Source organism: Solanum verrucosum, unplaced genomic scaffold (genome assembly GCF_900185275.1).
Source record: "Solanum verrucosum unplaced genomic scaffold, falcon-dt-bn FXZP01000219.1, whole genome shotgun sequence".
Taxonomy (NCBI): domain Eukaryota; kingdom Viridiplantae; phylum Streptophyta; class Magnoliopsida; order Solanales; family Solanaceae; genus Solanum; species Solanum verrucosum.
Window position 1 is genome coordinate 449,521 of NW_026020817.1, and position 21,291 is coordinate 470,811.

The following is a 21,291-nucleotide window of genomic DNA, read 5'->3' on the forward strand; positions in this document are numbered from 1 at the left end:
GAGGCTGGGGTTATTGTTGCTATTGAAGCTTGCAAAGAGTTGATTTGGATGAAGATATTTTTTGGGGGAACTGGCTTGTGCTCAAGAGAGGTATGTGCTTTATTGTGACAGTCAAAGTGTTATTCACCTTGGCAAGAATTCTACATTTCATGGTCGGTCTAAACACATTGATGTGAGGTATAATTGGATTCGAGATGTGTTGGATTCTAAGTTGCTTGAACTTGAAAAGATCCATACCAATGATAATGGTTCTGACATGATGACTAAAGCTTTGCTAAAACAAAAGTTTGAAGAATGTTGCATGATCGTCGGGATGGTGATTTCCTCCACATAGTCGGTAGGGGGAGAATTGTTGGGTTTTGGGCCTTTTTCCCTTCCTATGTGGATAAATAAAAGTCCAAGGTTTATGGTCTTCCTTCCTTTCCTTCGTGGATAAATTTAGCCCAAATTAGACTAGCCCATAAGCCCAATATTATGGTGCATATGTAAGACTTGCTTTAAGGTCTTATTTTAGAAGAATCACAAGAAATTGAGAGCAGTCATATAGAGAGAAAAGTGAGAGAGTGCAGATTTTTGCACAAGTCCTAGCAGCCAATTTGAAATCGCGATTCCCACTTCGTTTCTTATTCGATTGAGCTAATTTTTGGACAGCTTGTTCTTTTCAAATTAATCTTTGATTGGGAACTGAGAGAGTGTGATTTGGATTCTTGTAGCTCCAAACTTTTGCTCGTAAACAGTAGCTGTGATTTGGTGTTCTTACTCCTTTTTTATTTCTCTATTTTTGGTGCTATCTTGTAGTTGTGTTGCTCATTGTTTGGCACTTTGTTGATGGCCATTTTTTAGAACACTTTTGTAACTCTTGTTGATTTTAGTAGAGCTTTGGCCTTGTGGTTTTTACTCTTCACACCGAAGAGGTTTTCCACGTTAAAATTGGTGTCTCATGTGTTGATTTATTTTTCTTGCTTGGTTGATTTGTTTGCTGCCCAAGTAGTTTGTTCTTGCATTATTTTATCTTCTTTTGGTTCAAATAGAAGGGAAAGTTTTGACTTGGATCTTCTTCCGCTATTGTCTTGTCATGCACACTTATTTTGTGCTCGTCTTTCCCAATAGTAGCTCCAATTCTAACAAAACTTGAAGAAAGGTGGACACTAAGGAAACAAGAGAGCAATACAAAAGTTTGAACACATGTAAAGTCAAAGCTGAATCACTCCTCAAAAATTGCTAGATGAAAAAAATACTAGGCTACTAATGATATGTATATACTATATTATATACTATATGTATATAATTTCAATGTGGTTCGATTTTTTTATAATAGAGTCTAGATAGCTCCGGATTTGAAAGAATTCTTAATAGAAATCATAGACTTTCCCTCAAGTTAGCTAAGTTGAAACTTTTTTTGGTAGTGCAGTAACTGAAGCAAAATAGTGGAAGGGTCATGATATGATATTTACAGGTTCTGTTGATCTTTTAAAAATTGTTTCTCTAACGATGTGAATTTTTGTATGCTTTATATGATATATCTATTTGAGTAGGCTTTATGTATAATTTTTTCTTGTGAATTTCTACTACCAGTTTCATTTTGTCCCTTTATGAAAACGATTGTATATTAGATAAAATTTAAGATTTTAGAAAACAACAAAAAAACCAAATTGTTGGGCCCCATGCCCTGTGCGACACACGAGCCTCCCTTCTAGTATATATATAATAGGGGGTTTAGTAACAACTAAAAAAAATAGGGAATCAACACAAATATAATCTACCATGTTTGAAAAGGACTAGAGGTGTGTGCATAACGATTGGGGTTTCAACTCAAATAGGCAAAGATTAATCCAACAAAATTGATTAATACATCGATAACATTTGGTCAAAGATACATTTGATATTCTTTCGAACTATCAAACATAAGTCCCTTGGATTCTCTCGAACTCCAAGACCCTTTCCAATGAAACACCAAACATTGCTTGAATAGATAGACTATCCCTAGCTCATATCATTAAATGAGAAATTAATCGGATTATCCCTAGCTCAAACCCATAGAGTAATTTCAACAAGTTCTCACTATTGAGTCTTATCCGTCTCCATTTTTCTTTCTCAAGCCAAAGCGATTTTAAAGATCTCAATCAATATTTGTGAGCACTGATTTTTAGATTAAAACTTCAAGAAAACAATAGATTAGTATCATACAATAAATTTTAGAACCAATTATTGGGGTTTTGAACACACATCACGCACACACACCCCTAGCTAAGAATTTAGCTGCTTATAAAGAAGATATAGAGATAATACTCATGTAAGAAATCTCCATTTTAGGCTAATTTGATTAACAAAATCTGAAATCTAAGCTTAGAGTAATACAAATATGAGGTTTCATCCTCTACACGCTAAGAAGTTCTTCACTATTTACTATGAATATCTTTTCCACTAAAAGGCCTCTCTACTACTATTATCCCCAATTGGGTAGAAGATAAAGGTACATAATTACAAAAATCCCCATTATCTCCTTGGAACCTTCCAAAGAAAGCACTAATTATCATAATTGTATTTTTATCCTTCACCTTCCGTCTTTGAACTTGTGCTAGACCGACGAAACGTTGATCTAGGATTGTGAAGTGTCAGTCGCTCCCTCACTTTGACCTTCATTTCTCATTGAAGCATCTGCATTGGGATCGGTAAATCATTGATCAAGGTACCACGCAAATTGTAGCGTCAGTACCAAGGCAACTTTGTTCCATTCAAGCTAGCAAGATGCCTATTGGTTCCAGTGGGACGTCCGTTCGTTCGTCGGTGTGCTTCTGAAATTTCAAGTTTCAAATCCATCAAATTTACTTTTTTCCAAAGAATGCATGCATACAAAAGAACTAGGGCATAGTATCCCCTCAATCGGCATTCAATAATTCATGAATTTGAGTGCAATGACTCCGTAAAATATCAACTCATCATGAAGCACCAAAATAACTATACTAATTCAAATAGAACAATTGATGAAGAACAAAGTACATTTGGTTGAAATTAGCTTTTCGTATTATTATTGAAGGGGAGAACCAAGACTTGTTAGAAAAACTATTAAAACTCAAAATGAGGAATTCAATGCGAGCATAAGGCAATCCGTGATTCAGTTAAACAAACTAGTCAGATAAATTTGAACAGCAAAGCAGCAAGCAATACGATTATCAAAAACACTGACTATCGGGAAAACGGTGAATTGTGAAATATAGGAACTCCCAAAAGAAAATTTCTTACAATGCAAGAACTCAAAATCCAACAATCAGATGTAAGTGAAGGGACTGTTGGTCATTATTTGCACTGCTCTATTAAGGAGTTAGGTTATCAGAAGGACGGCTCTTTCACGTCAGTAATTATTAAAAAATTTAGACGATTCGTAGGAGCCGAACCAGTATTTTTTTTTCCTTATCTTTTGTTTTTTATATGGAATGAGGAGAAATTGCCCAAAAAAATAGGTAAAAACGAATATAAAGGCACTCATTTGAGCGTGTTGGAGAAAAATGTAGTTTAAGGGTGTGTTTGGTATGAAGGAAAATGTTTTCCTAGAAAGTATTTTCTTGAAAAACAAGTGGATCGTTAACTTATTTTCTCATGTTTGGTTGATGAGTAGAATTTTATTTTTTTTAATGTTTGGTTGGTGAATGAAAAATATTTTTCAGAGAATATCTTTTATTTTTGGCTTGAGACTAGAAAATATTTGTTTTAAAAAAATTGACCGGGGGGAGGGTCGTAGGGTGAGGGTATGGGGTGGGATAAAAATGAATTGTTTTAAAAAAAAATTGTGGGGGACGGGGTAGGGGTTGGGTGTAGTAAAAAGAGCCTTAAATTTGAAATATTTTTCAAAAATAATTTTTAATTTTTTTTTCTTTGGGGGAGGAGGGTTTGGTTGTAGGGTAGGGGTGCGGGGGCTTGTTTGGGGATAGGGTAAAAAATATTTGAAATTTAAAAAATTTACTCTTTTTTTATGGGGAAGGTTGGATACGGGATGGTGTAAGAAAAAAAATATTGTAATTTAAAGATGATGTAGGTTTTGAAAAATGATTTCCTTAATTTTTCAAGGGACATCATTTTCCTTAAATTTGAGGAAAATAAGTTGTTTTGGAAAATAATTTCCAAATCATTTAAGTCAACCAAACATACAAAAATTGAGAAACATTTTCTAGAAAATATTTTCCTTCATACCAAACACACCCCGAGTATTTGAGCATTTCAATATTTAAGTAAGATGACTCATGTGAAATGTGATTGTGCAACAACATTTCATTTGTTGGTTCCACTTCAATATGAGTGGCTCTTTATGCCAATTTACTCACATTAGTTGGTGGATATAATTTTCCTCATAACTCTTATAATTATTCACTCATTATTCTGCCTAATTATATCTTTTAACTAGTAAAATCATCCGCATCTCGCACGAGAATTTAGTATCACAGAATTTATAAAATAATACTTAAAACTTAGCATTCATTAAAACGAAAACACTATATTATCTTACATACAAGATTACGTAGTAACGAACATTAATAATATAAAGGAAAATGATAATTATAATATATTATCATTTATCCTTGAATCACTCATCTTTAATTTGATTTTAGAATTTATCCTTTTGCTTCAAGGAAGTGTTACTATTTGATATTTTTGGGGAATCAAATAAACACCAACCTGAAATATTAAATTTTCTAATGAATGAATAATCGTTGGTGAATGGATAAATAAACTTTAAAATGCTGAAAAAAGTGAACAAATATTCTAATTCTAACGTGTAGAAAGTTCATCCCTACCTTTTGTTTTACATATATCTTTTAAAATTTCCCCATTTTAATGTATGATAAGTAATTATTAAAATGGAAAATTAAAGGGAGAATGTATCATATCGGACAACAATTCAACTTATTACATATACTTGAAAGGGAAAAATATTACACAAAACTATTCAGTTTGTTTCGGTATTTTTTAAAAATCAGCATACCAGAGTGATGGAGTTCAATTTGAAACTACACTTTTATTCCAATCGCAGTGTCGAGAAACACATTTATTACTTCAAGGAAAATATTTACAACTTGCAGTGAACTTCAGAATCTTTCCATACTTCATATTGAATATGAGCAATTAATTTATTATGTAGTTATCTATGTCTTTGGTATTAAAAGAGGCTACAGTCTAGTCATATTCCTCTATAAGTCATCCGGCACATCCTTGAACCTATGTCAATAGTTTATTAAATCTTGTCTTCTTTTCCTGGTTCACTTCGCACATCAATATGCGATAAAGTTTTTAAGGTCTTTATGTCTTTACAATGGCATACCAAATTTGAATTTTGTCTTCAAGAGATGGTAGTATAGAACTTTAAGGAAATTTTTTATCATACACTTTAAGTAAAGAAAAGTTGTGTGAATGCTCAATTAACGTGTGTTATTTAATCTGTACTAACAAATAATTATAACAATAACTTTGTAGAAACATAAAAAACAAAGTTTAAAACATGTACTCAAAAATAACAATTAATATCATAAGCATAAATTAATGATTGTAAAAAACATACTAGGGTTTGTAACAATAGAATGAAACACAAAAGAAAACACGAGCCCATTGAATGCACAGTGTCTCCGTAAGGAAATTATTCCCCTCTAGTACCCGAGGTTTAAAGGAATAGATCCTCTCAGGATGGAACGATTCTATTCATCAGTGTATTGATACAAAAACAATGGTGTCAGTAAGTCACTTAACAGGAGCAGAGTACACAAATATTTAATTGTGCAGAAGAAGAACAAGAACTTCAGAATTTCCGTTGTTTTAAAATGAGAGGAAATCCCTCTATTTATAGACTTCATAAAAGTCACAACTCTTCATAAAAGTCATAACTTTTCATGAAAGTGGAACACTATTTTTGTAAATAAATAAATTTAAAGGAAGTCCTAGTTTGTGGTGGCGCCACGTAGACGGGCCTATGGTTCTCTTTATATATATATAATCTTTGGGACATTTATTTACCCAATTTACTACCTTATTATCTTCTTATCCATTGCAAGTATGGGTGTTCGTTGTTCGGTTTGGATCAGTTATTGATTAAAACCAAAATCAAATCAATCTAATCAGTTTTTAAATTTCTAAAATCAATCCAAGCCAAACGAAAAAAGAACGGTTGGTTTGGTTATTATCGATTTGGTTCGGTTTTTCAATTTTTGATTTGAAAGTAATTAACTTTTTGAGGACATATGTATCTCGATAGACACATACACATAGTATATGAGTAATCCACAGGAAAGCTATTGTGAGTTCAATTAACAATACTAGAGTTATTATTACACGAACAAATTGATTCAATTAAGAGAAAGTGTGACTATCTTTTGTGAGGTACGGTAGGTAAAGACAAAAGTAATGGATTTGATGGTCTTGGACTTAGGATTGTAAGAGTTGGGCTTGAGAAAATGGTAAACTTGAAGATTTAAGTTAATTAAAATTTAACAAAATATTTGTATTTTATTTATGAATAATTATAAAATTTATATATTTAATTTCTCGGTTTGATTTGATTATTTTTGTGGTTTGTTTTTAGTTAAACCAAACAAAATAGTATCGATTTTAAAAATTTAAACCAAACCAAATCAAATATCAATTTTTTAATTGATTTGGTTCTGATTGCGGTTTGATTTGTTTTTTTAAGCATAACTAGGAACAACCCTAATTGCAAGGCTCTGTAAATAGTGATGATAAGTCTTCGACTAATTCACTATACAAAAGAAAGTAATATATGTTGAAGGAGTGTATTCTTTTGGTTGAGTTTTGGATCTTCAATTAATCCGGAGTTGTTTGAGTTTTACAACATTGTTGGGTTGTTATGTCCTGAAGGGGACAAGTCAAAAGATATACTACTGTATCAATGTAAGATATGTCATAGTGGGCTTTAATCTACTTAAAGAGAGTGAGATATTCACGCCTTAGCCTAAATATTTTTTAATTTATTTTAGTTATTTTATTTTCAATTGTAATTTATTGTATTTATAATATATTAAACCAACATAACGTGCCACGTAAGCAGCCCTGAGTTTTTCTTTTATATATATATGTATAAGATAAGATAAGATTATTAGTTTGGCTGAATACAAAATTTAAGAATATAATTTATTTTTTTAAATAGATTTTATGATCTAAACTAAAGGGGTGAATAATATATATCGAAAAATAGTTCTATCTTTTTGCCTTAATCATATCATAACATTCCTACAAAGGAGTTCGTTAAGGATAAAATAACAATATGTTAAAATTAAAAGTTACTAAAATACAAAATAAATAATATTAAAAAGAAAGACATAATTAAATTAAAACTAGGGGAATTCTTTTTTTTTCTTTTTCATATATAAAAGTTTTATGTCTATAAAGTCTACTACGTTGGAAGCAAATTTAAACTTTTCAAACTCTTGTGAAGTGAAATATGCAAATATCTTCCACACAAAAGAAATATCTGCCCCCAAACTTAAAAGGAAGAAGACCTTACCCTTTTTCACCACATTTTCCTGTGGAAAAAATGCATTCTTCTACTCTGCCCATACAAACCATTCCCACAAAAAGCATAAACAAATTTCTAAATCAAAGAGCTCATTTTCCAAGTTCATGGAAATCCCATAACAAAAATACTTGTAATAATTCTGTCATATGCAGAGCTAATAGTAGTTCAATCACTGATTTTGACCTGTATGATCTTTTTGGAGTTGAAAGTTCATCTAACCAGGCACAGATTAAGCTAGCCTATAGGATGCTTCAGAAGCGATGCCACCCGGATATCGCCGGACCATCTGGACATGAAATGGCTATTATACTCAATCAAGCTTATGCTCTTCTTTCTGATCCTGTTGCACGTATGGCTTATGATAAGGTCAGTCCATATACTTCCCTTGTTGTATTGTGCACCTTTTACAGAAATCACTGTTATTCCATGGAGATAAAAGATGCATTTAATCCATATGTTAATGCATTAGATCATTTATATTTGAGTTGGTAAATATGATATACGTCTATGTTTAACCCGGGTCTAAAATGTCGAGAAGACTCAATTAATGTACGATATAGATAGCTAATTAGCTAGTATCAAATGAAGCATGCTCTTAATTAGAGTCTAGGAAGAGGAAACATAAAAATATGAGTCTAAAATGTCGAGAAGACTCAATTAATGTATGATATAGATTAACAAATTAGCTAGTATATATCAATTAATCAAAAAATATTTTTTAACTTCTTGTACAGCAATCAGCATTTGTACTGCTCTTACATGAAGCATGCTTTAATTAGCGTCTAGGAAGGGGAAACATAAAAACTAAAAGGCAAGAGTTGATATATATGTTTCTCTTTTTGATGTTTGTGTATGATGCAGGAAGTGACAAAAATAGCAGATTTAAAGGGGTACACAGGAAAACCTTTGTATTCGGCATGGTGTGGTGAAGATAATGAAGAAAGAGCTGTGTTTGTTGATGAAGTAAAGTGTGTAGGCTGCTTAAAATGTGCTTTGTTGGCTGAAAATACATTTGCTGTTGAATGTTTGTATGGTAGAGCCAGAGTTGTTGCTCAATGGGCTGATACAGAATCCAAAATTCAAGAAGCTATAGATGCATGTCCAGTTGATTGCATCTCGTAAGACATACTATATATATACTTATATCGTAATTCATAATATTATTCTGTATTCTTTCTTTCTTTCTTTCTTTCTTACATGTGAAAATTTTCATAGAGTTGTTGAGAGGTCAAATTTGGCTGCACTTGAATTCCTAATGTCCAAGAAGCCCCGAGGCAATGTTAGAATTGGCTCTGGCAATACAGTTGGTGCTCGCACCTCCAATATATTTGATGATCTAGACAAATTTCAGAGTAGATATCAAGGTGCCTTCAACAAAACCAATCCGAAGGTAAACCTCACAATTGTTCTTCTTCTTTTTTTTATGCAAACAAAGCCATTAATAACTGTTACTATCTTTCAGGCTTCAGAAGAGGCACGAATATCAGCATTTCAAGCAATCCGAGCAATGTCAAATTTATTCTACTGGCAATCACCAATTGGAGGAGCTGCAGAAGCCATCCATGCTTTGGTACCAGTTAGGAGAAGGCTAATTGAACCCGATGTTAAGAAGCTCAGACATGTTGTAGAAGCTATGAAACAAGTCAAAAAATCAACAGTTAATCAAAGTAGCAACGATGAGTATTGGTCTCCATCAACTCCTGAACTTGCGGTACCAACAGACACTAGTTTGGTAGTAGATGAAGTTGATTCCTTCCCCAAATTACCGGTGGAATTCTATGATGAAGCTTTCTCACCTAAGGAGAAACATCAAGGTAGTCCCTGGCTCGGGGTAGTGCCATTCACATCAGCAACAGCAGCAGCAATTATAGTTTGGATAAAACTTGGAGAAGAAACGACTGTTAGACTCAACGATCATATTGGTGGTTCTCTAGCATTAGACATTGTCAACAGCCCATGGCTCAAGGTCATTCTGGCAGGTGTTACATGGTATATGATTGGTATGGCACTAGTGGAACTCACGGGGACGATTCATAGTTTGTTTAACCAGGACAGAAAATTGTGAGAAATTTCATTCCGGAAGATAAACGTGTAACTGGAAGGCATATAAATAAATCTTGTAACATAAAATGTAAAGTTTAAATTATTATATGGTCCAATCAATTTTTAAAAGTTATTGTATAGTCTAATCAGTTCTTGTCCTAATCTGTCTCAAAAAACAACATATCTAATCCCAGCATATCTTGTTATCAAACCAAACGGATGACACAAAATGTGGTCAACCACACACACATGCACACTAAATTAAGAGCCCATTTGAATGGACTTGTAGCTTTTGACTTAAAGTTAGAAGTCATAAGGAATTTTAACTCATGACTTATAGCTTATTTTTGAAATTTTAGCCTAAAATCACATTTTTATTTAACTCAAAACACTAGAAAAGTATTTAAAAATTATTTTATCTTAAAAACACCAAGCTAATGAATGGTTCCTCCATTGCATTAACAAAGGATCCAACCATCCCATTATTGGAACTGGGGATGGGAAATGCTATGCACTATAGCATTGGTAGAATTAATTGAAATAAGTAAATTGTATAGAGAATAATAGCTACCTAAACAGTTAAATATTTTCCCTAATTAGCATGCTGAAGCGGAAACCACAAAACCACAATTACAGAAAGGTCAATATAATAGATAGATCATAACATGGTTTCACAAAGAGTTTAGTCTTTCCACTTGCAACAATGGAAAGTTATTGTACACTTGGATCTTGAAAGCAACAGAATCGGTCTAATGGAAACCACTTAGCAACCGTATGTTACAGTTCAGTCATAAAGTGCAGCATATTCCACAAACAAAATACAATATTAACAGACACTCAGTAACGATACTTGGTAGAGTAATCTTTTGGTGCAATAACTAGACCACGACCCTTTCGTGCACCGCGATACACTGTCTCAACAATATCAATGAACTCCTGTTTATCTTTGAGTGCCCAGTTGATCTTGTTATTGTTTCCTGTGCCAAGATCAATCATGATGTGCTTGTTCCTGAAGAAGAACATGATAGTTGATGGATCGTACAACTCATACATCGTGTTAAAATCAGGGACCTCTGTTATGTCCACCAGGTATATCACAGCAAAATTCTTTAATGTATCTGCAACTGAAGCCAGCACCTCGTCCATCTGAAATGCCAGAAGAAATACAAACCAGATAAAACAACATAAGAGATTTTTACAAATTTTACAGCAATGGAAATATGAGAAGGGAAAAAAAAAAGAGGAAGTGAAGAATCAATATGCCACTGTGAACCCTCCTCAGGAGAAGAGAGCAGCTAAATGATGTTAAGTTACTGCAAAGTAATGCATCAATTAAAAACATCAAGTATGCCCATATTGCCCCAACCAACTAAAAAACAGCTGCTGATAAAAGAGGTCTGGGAAGATATCACTAAAAGCCGATGTGAGAAGCTACTGAAATGGAGAACACAAAGAATTAACAGCAGAAAAAACAATCCACATCCAATTAAACTGGACAGGAAATGACTAATGCACTAGTTCCGGCAGTACCTGACTTTAATCAGGTTTTCATGGTGGAAACTAATGCATGTCAATCTGGTGTAGGGGGGCAGTATTAAAAGATGCCCAATAGCATTCTGAATAAGCTCAAGCACCTAGACATCAGAGAAAATCTAGATATGAGAGAGATTTTATGACACCACTGAATGTTATAGACAAGTGGAGGCACTATCTGCACTATAAGAGCTGATCGCCTTACCTGCAGTATTGAGTGGAACAGAAGGTCATTACTGCTTATTTAACAAAAAGGGCTCACTAAGCTGCATGGTCTGGATTATGAGACCCAAATAACAGGGAGCTGAAAATAGCTCACTAAGCTGCATGGTCTGGATTATGAGACCCAAATAACAGGGACCTGAAAATAGAGTTGTTGATCCACTATCAAAGAGAAATGAGGATGAAACTATGCACAAAGAGACTGGAGGGTAACAGGCCACAAGTTATTTCTCTTTTTTTTAATGACAAAGGAAACCCGCAGCCGCTACACTTTGGGTAAGCACAGGGTAAACTCCTATGCAATAGCTCAGAAACCACACAAGAGAGGTAACCCGCACTAGGCAAGCCCAGTGTGATGAGCTCAACCCACAAGGTAAACCCCTTGCTTTCGCTAGCAAGGGGTTTCGAACTTGAGACCTCCAACATGGAAGTCCCAAGCCCAAACCACTGGGCCACCCCACAAGTTATTGTCCTACATGGGTTCAAAAGATTCAACACTGCTATGAAGGAGCAACAGAGTACAGAGTACAGACCTAATTACTTATAGCTCACACCACAGATTCAGAGAAGCGACATATCTAGCTTTCAATCTGTAGTACCACGAAGAGAAGGAAAAATGTATGTTGGCAATACAGGAGAATTAAGACATCAAATACTCAAGCATGAACCACCAGTAGGTAGGTAATCACGTCATGTAGGCACATTTAGGAGCATTTCTCCTGAAATAACTTTAACGAAAATGTGAAACCCAAGGTAGCTGTCGTGAAGAAGTGTATCAGAGAAGCAAGAAAGAAAACATATCCTATCTAGGGCTTCTATAACTCTTACCTCTTCACCAGCCTTGGAAGAGGTTCATTTTGTGATAGTAGAAAGGTTGACGAAGGGGTACAGAAGCTAAATTAAATCCCTGAAACCATCCTTTCTGACAGAGATGGGATAATTTAGAGCAACTGCTGGCAGGAATTATTATTTCAAGTTACTGGGAACACAACTATGTTAGCATAGCTTATCACCCTCAATCAGATGGACAGGCTTAGACAGTGAATGAATTTACAGATACCTATCTGAGATGCATGAAGATCATAGGCTCAAACAGTGGAAGCAATGGCTTGGTTTAGCTGAAGTGTTACAATTCAAACTTCCATAACTGTTTGAATTGTGCACCATTTGAAACATGGAATGGATCTTCACCAGTCACCACCCAAGATATCAATTGGACCCTTATTAAAAGCTAATGTACCAGCAGCAAAGGATTTCTTAACCCAGAGGTAACAAATGCAGCAGTTACTGAAAGACAATCAAAAGCAAAGCACAAGAAAGAAAGTAATTTAATGCAGATATGCCACAAAACTGAGTGAGAATTTTTAGTCCGACATCAAGAAAATACAAATGATCCGGAAAAAATTGAAGTTTAAGTTATATGGCCCTTCAAGGTACTGGATAGGGCAAGGTGGCATACAGATTGGACTGAATTTCTGACCCTAGTGCACCCTGTATTGCACACATGTATATATGTGCTGAGCAAAGATGATCAATTTCTGGTTCAACCAGTAGCAATCTTGAAGAGATGGTGGGTCAAGCACACCGGCCAACCAAGAAACTGTTTGCATAACGACTTAGACAGCAAATTACTTGACTCAATCTGAAACAGGATAATCCAAGATATACTAAAACCTCTTAGGAAAAAAATTACTCATTCTAGGAGGGCATGCACTACTTTTTAAAGTTCTCTTACTAGTTTTTTTACTCTCTTCTTAATTTCTAGTTTAATTTGTTTTTGGACAACCATTATTTTTCGTTGTGAAATAAATTATCTGTAGTTTTTTGGCATTTATCTAAATTAATTTTTTATTGTGCAGGAATCGGGATCATGATAAAAGATTTATCAATATTAAGAGGCTTGGTGATCTTATCAAGAAATTAGTAGTGACAAAGAAGCATGGAACTTATCCCTGTGTTTTCTTGTGAAATTTGTTATACTTCTGCAGCTGGCAATTGGTACAGTTGAGAGAGCTTTCTCGGCAATGAAGTTACTTAAGAATGATATACAAAATAAATGAATGATGAGCTTTTGAGTGGTTATTTGGTGCCATAAGTACATTTAGAAATACAAAGATTAGTCAAAGAAAGTTTTTGAATGGTTATTTAGTGTTTTAAATACATTTAGAAATATGAAAACTTGTAGAGGGAAGTATTGCAAGAGTTCAGAGAGCTTATATAGAAAGATAAGTATTTAGTACTATTTTTTTTTGAGAAGGTAACATAGGTGTTTAGCACTATATCTAATGAGACTATTATAAATACATTTCAAAATATGAAACTCACCGAGGGAGAGTTGTAGTGATTTATACAATTTATGTTTTACTAATATGATTTGAATAGTTATGCTGTTAATATGATGTTATAACAATTTTCTCTTTGATGAAATAAGAAGGATACCATTAAGAAAAAGCATCAAGAAGACGCAAGCATTACAAAGAGATTATCAGCTCTTAGTAAGGCAAACAAAAGCTATCACAACTTTCAACATAAATCTATGGAACTGATAAATTTTAGGAAAGATTCAACAGTAATTACAGAGGAGTGGTTTTACCCAACTAAAAGACTAATCAAACAAATAGTCTTAAGAGAGGAAATGGGAGTTGAGATGCCATCAAAACACCCTTTGTTCCTCTCTATCCATTAACACCACAAGATACAAGCAGGAACCAAAGACCAAATCTTTTTGATGGACATCCCAATTTTCTAGGAACTCCAACACACAAAAGCTTCTCTCAAGGAGCCTGGCATGGCTCAGTCAATGCAATGAAGAAACAAGTGGTTGATAGATTATGGGTTGAACAAGCATACGTAGCATATGTTGGCTATATGAAGCTTCCTCATAAAATTGTTTTGTCCACTTTCACTAAATCTCGACAACACTTACAAAATATTTTGTGTATGCCACTGCACTTTGCACCACTTGGAATAAAAAGAAATGTTTCTTTAAGGGGGGTAAATAAGTTGCAGGAGGATCATTATGGCGTCAGCCAGTGGATCATACCACAGAGTAGTGAAAAATATCAGACCAAAATGAAAGTTGGAAAGGGTCAAGTGCTTTTGATTCCCCTAGTACCTTTGGTAGTCAGAAAGAAGGAATCAGTCTAGCTAGAGTAATCCACAGGAACATGGTTTGGGAAAAGTCATATCATTTTAAGGATAGAAAGCTGATATTAGGAGCATTGTGTATGTTATATCTATCCAGCTAGTTTTACTTTTTCAAAGATTGGAGCTAGTAAAAGGGGCACTTTTACTCAAGGACATCAAGACACCGGAGATGTTACAGCTATCTTTATCTTAACCTTTTTTCCGGACGATGTCTTCACCTTAATTAGAAATTACAGCAATAAGGTTACTGCAGCTATTGGCCATGGCTTGGAAAACAAAGGCTGAGGGATGAGCATTCTTGTCCTTCAACCGAGAGTAGAAGCATTTGATGTCAATATTCAATGTCATAAAGCAATAGTCCTCTCCGCCCTGGGGTTTCTTCTTAGATGGTTGTATTTAGTTGTGACATTTCTCATATGTTCAAGTGGCAGAAAACACCAATACTTGAGCCATTGCAGGAGCAATGGGCACATGCTTCTCAGTAATGATTCATATGGAATTAGCACAACCCGAATAGGACCCATATTACCCAACTTATATTTTGAGCTATTACAACTCTTAATAGCATTAGATGGACTTAAGAACAATAACATTTGCAGCCGCAATGAGAAAATTTACTGATTGGGAGGAAATTGATTATCACTGTTCGATTCATTTCCAACCTTGAGAACAACGTCTCCTAAGGGGATGGAATGCAGCAATTTTGGGTAGATTTGCAATCAGGTTTACAGTCTCGGGTTAATTAGATGTCTTTCAACTAGTTATTTTAGTCTCCAAAAGTTTCCTTTGGTTAACTAAACTCATATATAGTTGTAGAAGCACTAGAGACCCACATGGGGTTTTTTGAGAGGGTTTACGAGGAAAGGACATGGAATATTCCAGCTGTCCAATTTAGCTATCTATCGTAAATACCAGGCGAAGTCATATTCCAGATTATTATCCATGTTCAATGAAGAAAAACCTCATATCCTTAGCCTGTTTCTCGGTATTCTGCAAATGTTCATTATGTTTGTAATTGTGTTATGCAATTGCAACGTTATTCGTTAATAAATACAATTCTATATCTAAATTGGAATATCAATAAACATTACAGAAATATCACAACTAATTGACTATCCTAAGAAATTAATCAAACAAAATTCGCAAGAACAAAACTTGGATGGTTCACCTCAATCAAACAGGTTCTATGGTTAAAACTAGAATAATCAAGGATATAGAAAAACTAGGGTTTTCCTAACAAACTTAAGAACTCATCAAAAAATCGAGATTAGGGGCATGAATACCTGCATACAAGTTTCGTCCCAGTCATGGCCGAAGCGGATAATGACAAGGCGTTCCTCTTCAGCGAGAATGGCTTGATCGACGGCCCATCCTGAGTGAAGGTGAGGCAACAAGTACGACATCTTTCTGAGTCCACCAAACCAAGGGTTTTCTCACTTATTAATTTGAAAAACCTAATACATTCTTCACCCTCCCCCAAACCACCCACTCATTCGCCAAAAAATATTGATATTATTTTTTTAAAATAAAAATAAAAATTGTACCCTATCCTATTTAACCGTCCGCTCCTAATTTATTTATTTATTTTTATATTTTTTTCATTTTGTGTTAGATATGTACATATATTCTTAGTAACTTTTTCATGTATCGATTATAACATCAATAAAAAAAAATTATTTAAAAAAAATTCTTGTGGCGACAAGTAAAATATATTTGCGATATGTATATATCTAACACAAAACGAGAAAAAAATTAGAAGCGGAGTGTTAGGAGGAGTGAGTAGAATATTTTTTTAAAAAAAATAAAATAATATCTAAATTAGTATTTGAAGGGGGAGGGAGATGAAGTAAAAAAATAAAATGGAGGGGGGGAGGGGGGGGGGTATGGTGAGAGGAAGTGATGGAGTATGGTAAAAAATATTTTACATTTTATTTTATAAAACAATATTATTATTTTTTTAGACAATAATTTTTAATCTTTAATATTAAATAATACTTAATTTTTTTAATTTTTTTCAAGCTGAAATATTTTGTTCATGTGGAGTGTGAGGTAACATTTTTTTTAAGTAAAAGATAGAGTGTATTACACACTCTATGATGAGAGTGCTATAAAAGAGAGATGTGTGCTTCTCAAACTAATAAGTAATAGTTTAGGTATGAACTTACACTCTCAATAGTTTAAGTATGAAACTCAAAAAAAAAATATAGTTTAGGTGCATTTTTTACACTTATCTCAAAAAGGCTCTTGTTATTGTCACAAACCAAAATAGTCCTTTTGTTATAAAATAACTAGCTTAACAAACTTATATTGATAAACTAGATTTAAAAGAAGAACAAGAGAGAGCATAATCTATTCCAAACTTTCTTCTCTTCATTTAGGAATGAAAGTAATGGCTATTTATAGCCAACAAGTAATATACAAACTAACACTTGTCCATTAGGAAGTTATCCACTTGGCCAAGTGATGACACAACTCAAATGGGTGGCCCACATGGCATCCATTTAGTATGGCAAGTGATGACAATCAAAGGGGTGACCCCACATGGCATCCATTTAGTTTTACAACACTCCCCCTTGAATGTCCATGTAAAAGAAAAAGTTGAAGGAACAAAAATATACATAGATTTTCACAACACGCATTGTTTGTTGCCTCATTAAAAACCTTTCTAGGAAAATCCAGTGGGACAAAACCTAGACTAAGGAAAAAAGAGTGCAACGCGTATTTTGCTCCCAATGATAAAGACCACGATTCAGATTCTCAAGTCTTCGCATTCCAATCTTGTGCACCATCTTCTCAAGAGTTGAGGCTGGTAAAGATGTGGTGAATAAATCTGTTGGATTATCACTTGAACGAATTTGTTGTACATCAATATCACCGCTCTTCTGAAGATCATGACTGAAGAATAATTTCGGTGAAATATGCTTCGTTCTATCTCCTTTTATGAAGCCTCCTCTTAATTGAGTTATGCATGCAACATTGTCTTCAAAGAGCATTGTGGGTACCTTCACATCACACTTCAAACCACATCTTTCTTGGATGAAATGTATCACTGATCTCAACCATACGCATTTTCTACTTGCTTCGTGAATAGTTATTATCTCAGCATGATTTGAAGAAATATCGATAATGGACTGTTTCATAGATCGCCATGATATAGCAGTACCTCAGTATGTAAACATATAGCCTGTTTGAGATCGAGTTTTATGTGGTTCAGATAAATAACCTACATCTGCATGACCAATAAGATCTGCACTATCTTTGTTAGTATAAAATAGATCCATATCACTAGTCCGCTTTAGATATCGCAATATATGTTTAACTCCATTCCAATGTCTTCGTGTAGGGGAAGAACTATATCTTGATAACAAATTAACAGAAAATGCTATGTCAGGTCTCATAGCATTAGCAAGATACATAAGTACACCAATTGCACTAAGATAAGGTACTTCAGAACCAAGAGGTTCATCATTCTCTTCTTGAGGTCGGAATGGATCTTTACTCACTTCAAGTGACCGAACAATCATTGGAGTACTTAATTGATGTGCTTTGTCCATGTAAAATCGTTTCAAGATTTTCTCAGTATAGGTAGATTGATGGAAGAAGACCCCATCTGTTAAATGTTCTATTTGTAGACCAAGACAAAGTTTTGTCTTTCCAAGGTCTTTCATCTCAAATTCTTTCTTTAGATATTCAATTGTCTTTTGGACCTCTTATGGAGTTCCGATGAGATTAATGTCATCAACATAAACAACAAGAATAACAAACCCCGATGTTGTTTTCTTAAAAAAATACGAGGACACATTTATATAATCTTGGTTTATCAAGTACTCACTGAGGCGATTATACCACATACGCCCTGATTATTTTAAGCCGTATAATGACTTTTGTAATCTGATTGAACACATTTCCCGAGATATTGAACTATATGCTTCAGACATTTTAAGTCCTTCCGGAATTTTCATATAAATTTCATTATCAAGTGAACCATAAAGATAAGTTGTAACCACATCCATTAATGTATTTCAAGGTTTTCATGTACAGCTAAACCGATGAGTTATCGAAAAGTTATTGCATCCATAACCGGTGAATATGTTTCTTCATAGTTGACATCGGGTCGTTAAGAGAATCCTTGCGCAACAAGGTGTGCCTTGTATCTTACAATTTAATTTCTCTCATTTCTTTTTCGCACAAAAAACCATTTATAGCCAACCAATTTTACACCATTTGGGGTTTGGACTACAGGTCCAAAAACCTCATGTTTAGCAAGTGAGTTTAATTCTGATTGAATTGCCTCTTTCCATTTTGGCCAATCACATCTTCATCGACATTCTTCGACAGATTTAGGCTCAAGAACCTCACTATCTTGCATAAGATTAAGTGCAACATTATATGCGAAAACATTATCCACTATAACTTTCGATCAGTCTAAATTTATCCCATCACCCGTAGAACTTATTGAAAGTTCTTCATTCACTTGAATCTCGGGTTCACTGATCTCTTCAGGAATATCAGAATTAATCAGATCTTAAATCTCTTTGTGGGATTCTTTTGTAGTGTCATTTTTCGTACTTCTTTTTCTAGGATTTTTATCCTTTGAACCCAATGGTTTACCACGCTTTAGGCGTGTTTGTGATTCAGAAGCCATGACACTTGTAGATGGTCCTTTTGGGACATTAATCCGGATAGGCACATTCACTGCAGGAATATGTGACTTTGTTATCCTTTTTAAATTAGTAAATGTGTCTGGCATTTGATTTGCTATGTTTTGCAAATGGATGATCTTCTGGACCTCCAGTTCACACATAGGGGGACGTGGATCAAAATGAGATAATGATGAAACTTTCCATGCAATTTCATTTTTAAGTTCCTTTTTATCTCCCCCTAATTGAGGAAAAGTTGTTTCATCAAATCGACAATCTGCAAATCTTGCAGTGAATAAATCTCTCGTCAATGGCCCAAGATAGCGAATTATGGAGGGTGAATCAAACCAAACATATATGTCTAGCCTTCTTTGGGGGCCATCTTAGTTCGCTCAGGTGGTGTGCTAATGGCACATATACAACACATTCAAAAATTCATAGATGAGCAATATTTGGGTCATGACCAAATATCAATTGTGACGGAGAATATTTATTATAATGAGTTGGTCTGAGATGAACAAGTGATGTTGCATGTAAGATAGCATGACACAGTAGTGGGCAACTTAGTTTTCATAAGTAGAGGTCTTGCTATCAATTGTAAGTTCTTAATAAATGACTCAACAAGGCCATTTTGAGTATGAACATGAGTTACAGGATGTTCAACTTTTATCCCTATTGATAAGCAATAATCATCTAAAGCTTGGGATGTGAATTCTCCATCATTATCAAGGCGAATTGCCTTAATGGGATAATATGGAAATTGCGCTCTTAATCGTATCATTTGTACCAATAATTTTCGAACACCAGGTTGCGAGATAATAAGAGGCACACATGAGACCATCTTGAAGATGCATCTATTAGGACCATAAAATATCTAAACAACCCACTAGATGGGTGAATAGGTCCACATATATCCCCATATATACGTTCTAAAAATTTAGGGGATTCGATGTTAACCTTCATTGGTGATGGTCTAGTAATCAATTTGCCTTGACAACAAGCATCACATGAAAACTCATCACTTGTAAGAATCTTCAGGTTCTTTAACGGATGTCCATTTGAATTTTCAATGATTCGTCTCATCTAAGACTGGGCACCGGACCGGAATGGGACCACCGGACCGGAACAAACCGGTACCGGACCGGAACGGGACTGTTTGACCGGGTTGTTGACCGGTACCGGGATGAACCGGACCGGAATTACCGGGATAGAGGCTCAGTTCCGTCCCGTCCCACTATATACCGGGATAGAACCGGGACGGACCGGAATGGACCGGAACGGAACGGAACGGGATAAACGGGATGGCACATATAGCTATTTCAAAAAATAATTATTTTTTTGAGTAATTTTAAATTACGAAAATTCCAATGTTTTTTTTATTTTTCTAAGTTATATTAGTTTATTGTATTTAAGTTTTAAAATTTATAATAATTTTACTTAAGTTTATTTTAAAGATTTTTTTTTTTAATTTTTACATATATAAGTTGTAAGTTAAGTTTAATAAAGTTTTTTTTTTAGTTTTTGAGCTTATGTAGTTATGTTATAAGTTTTAAAGATTTGAATCTTTTGAAGTTTATAAGTTATTAAGTTATACTTATAACTTGTAAGTTAAATAACTTAAGTTTATAATTTAAAAAAAAAAAATAAACAAAAAAGAAATACTAATAAAAGTAAATAATGACAAAAATATTATTTTTTATTTTAATTAAAAATGATTTACCGGGACCGGACTGGTACCGGACCGGACCGGAACGGAACCGGAATGAACCGGGATGAACCGGTACCGGTATACCGGTACCAAATCATGGTACCGTTCCATTCCGTGTACCGGTTCAATGTATCCCATCCCGTCCCGAATACTACCGGACCGGAATGGTACCGGAACGGACCGGAATGGTACCGGTACAACCCGTTCCGGTGCCCAGCCTTAGTCTCATCATTATTGATCCAGGATGACCTATTCGGTCATGCCAAAGCACAAAAGTTTTTAAGTAAGTAAATTTCTGGCTTACGATAGAGTGTGCTTCAATTGTACTTATTTTTTGCATAATACAAGCCAGAGATAAAGTTGATAATTTCTCCAACACATATTTTTGGTCTGAGACAATCTTGGTAATACCAAGATATTTAACATTCATTTCATTTATTGTCTTAACATGATATCCATTTCGGCGAATATCTTTAAAACTT

General features: G+C 34.4%; 2 protein-coding genes across 2 annotated transcripts; one reads left to right on the plus strand and one right to left on the minus strand.

Moving 5' to 3' along the window:
- The first annotated feature begins 7,421 nt into the window (after positions 1 to 7,421).
- LOC125813494 (chaperone protein dnaJ C76, chloroplastic) lies at positions 7,422 to 9,705 on the plus strand. The gene is made up of 4 exons (XM_049492991.1): positions 7,422 to 7,882; positions 8,378 to 8,634; positions 8,732 to 8,906; positions 8,979 to 9,705. The coding sequence occupies exons 1-4, from the start codon at positions 7,442 to 7,444 to the stop codon at positions 9,579 to 9,581; spliced, it is 1,476 nt and encodes a 491-aa protein (XP_049348948.1). The 5' UTR covers positions 7,422 to 7,441; the 3' UTR covers positions 9,582 to 9,705.
- A 484-nt stretch (positions 9,706 to 10,189) lies between these two features.
- Positions 10,190 to 15,948, minus strand: LOC125813497 (thioredoxin-like protein YLS8). Its single transcript, XM_049492994.1, has 2 exons — positions 15,745 to 15,948; positions 10,190 to 10,705 (listed from the first exon to the last, which is right to left on the minus strand). Exons 1-2 carry the CDS (start codon positions 15,862 to 15,864, stop codon positions 10,397 to 10,399), a joined length of 429 nt encoding a protein of 142 aa, XP_049348951.1. The 5' UTR covers positions 15,865 to 15,948; the 3' UTR covers positions 10,190 to 10,396.
- Between the last annotated feature and the right edge of the window lie 5,343 nt (positions 15,949 to 21,291).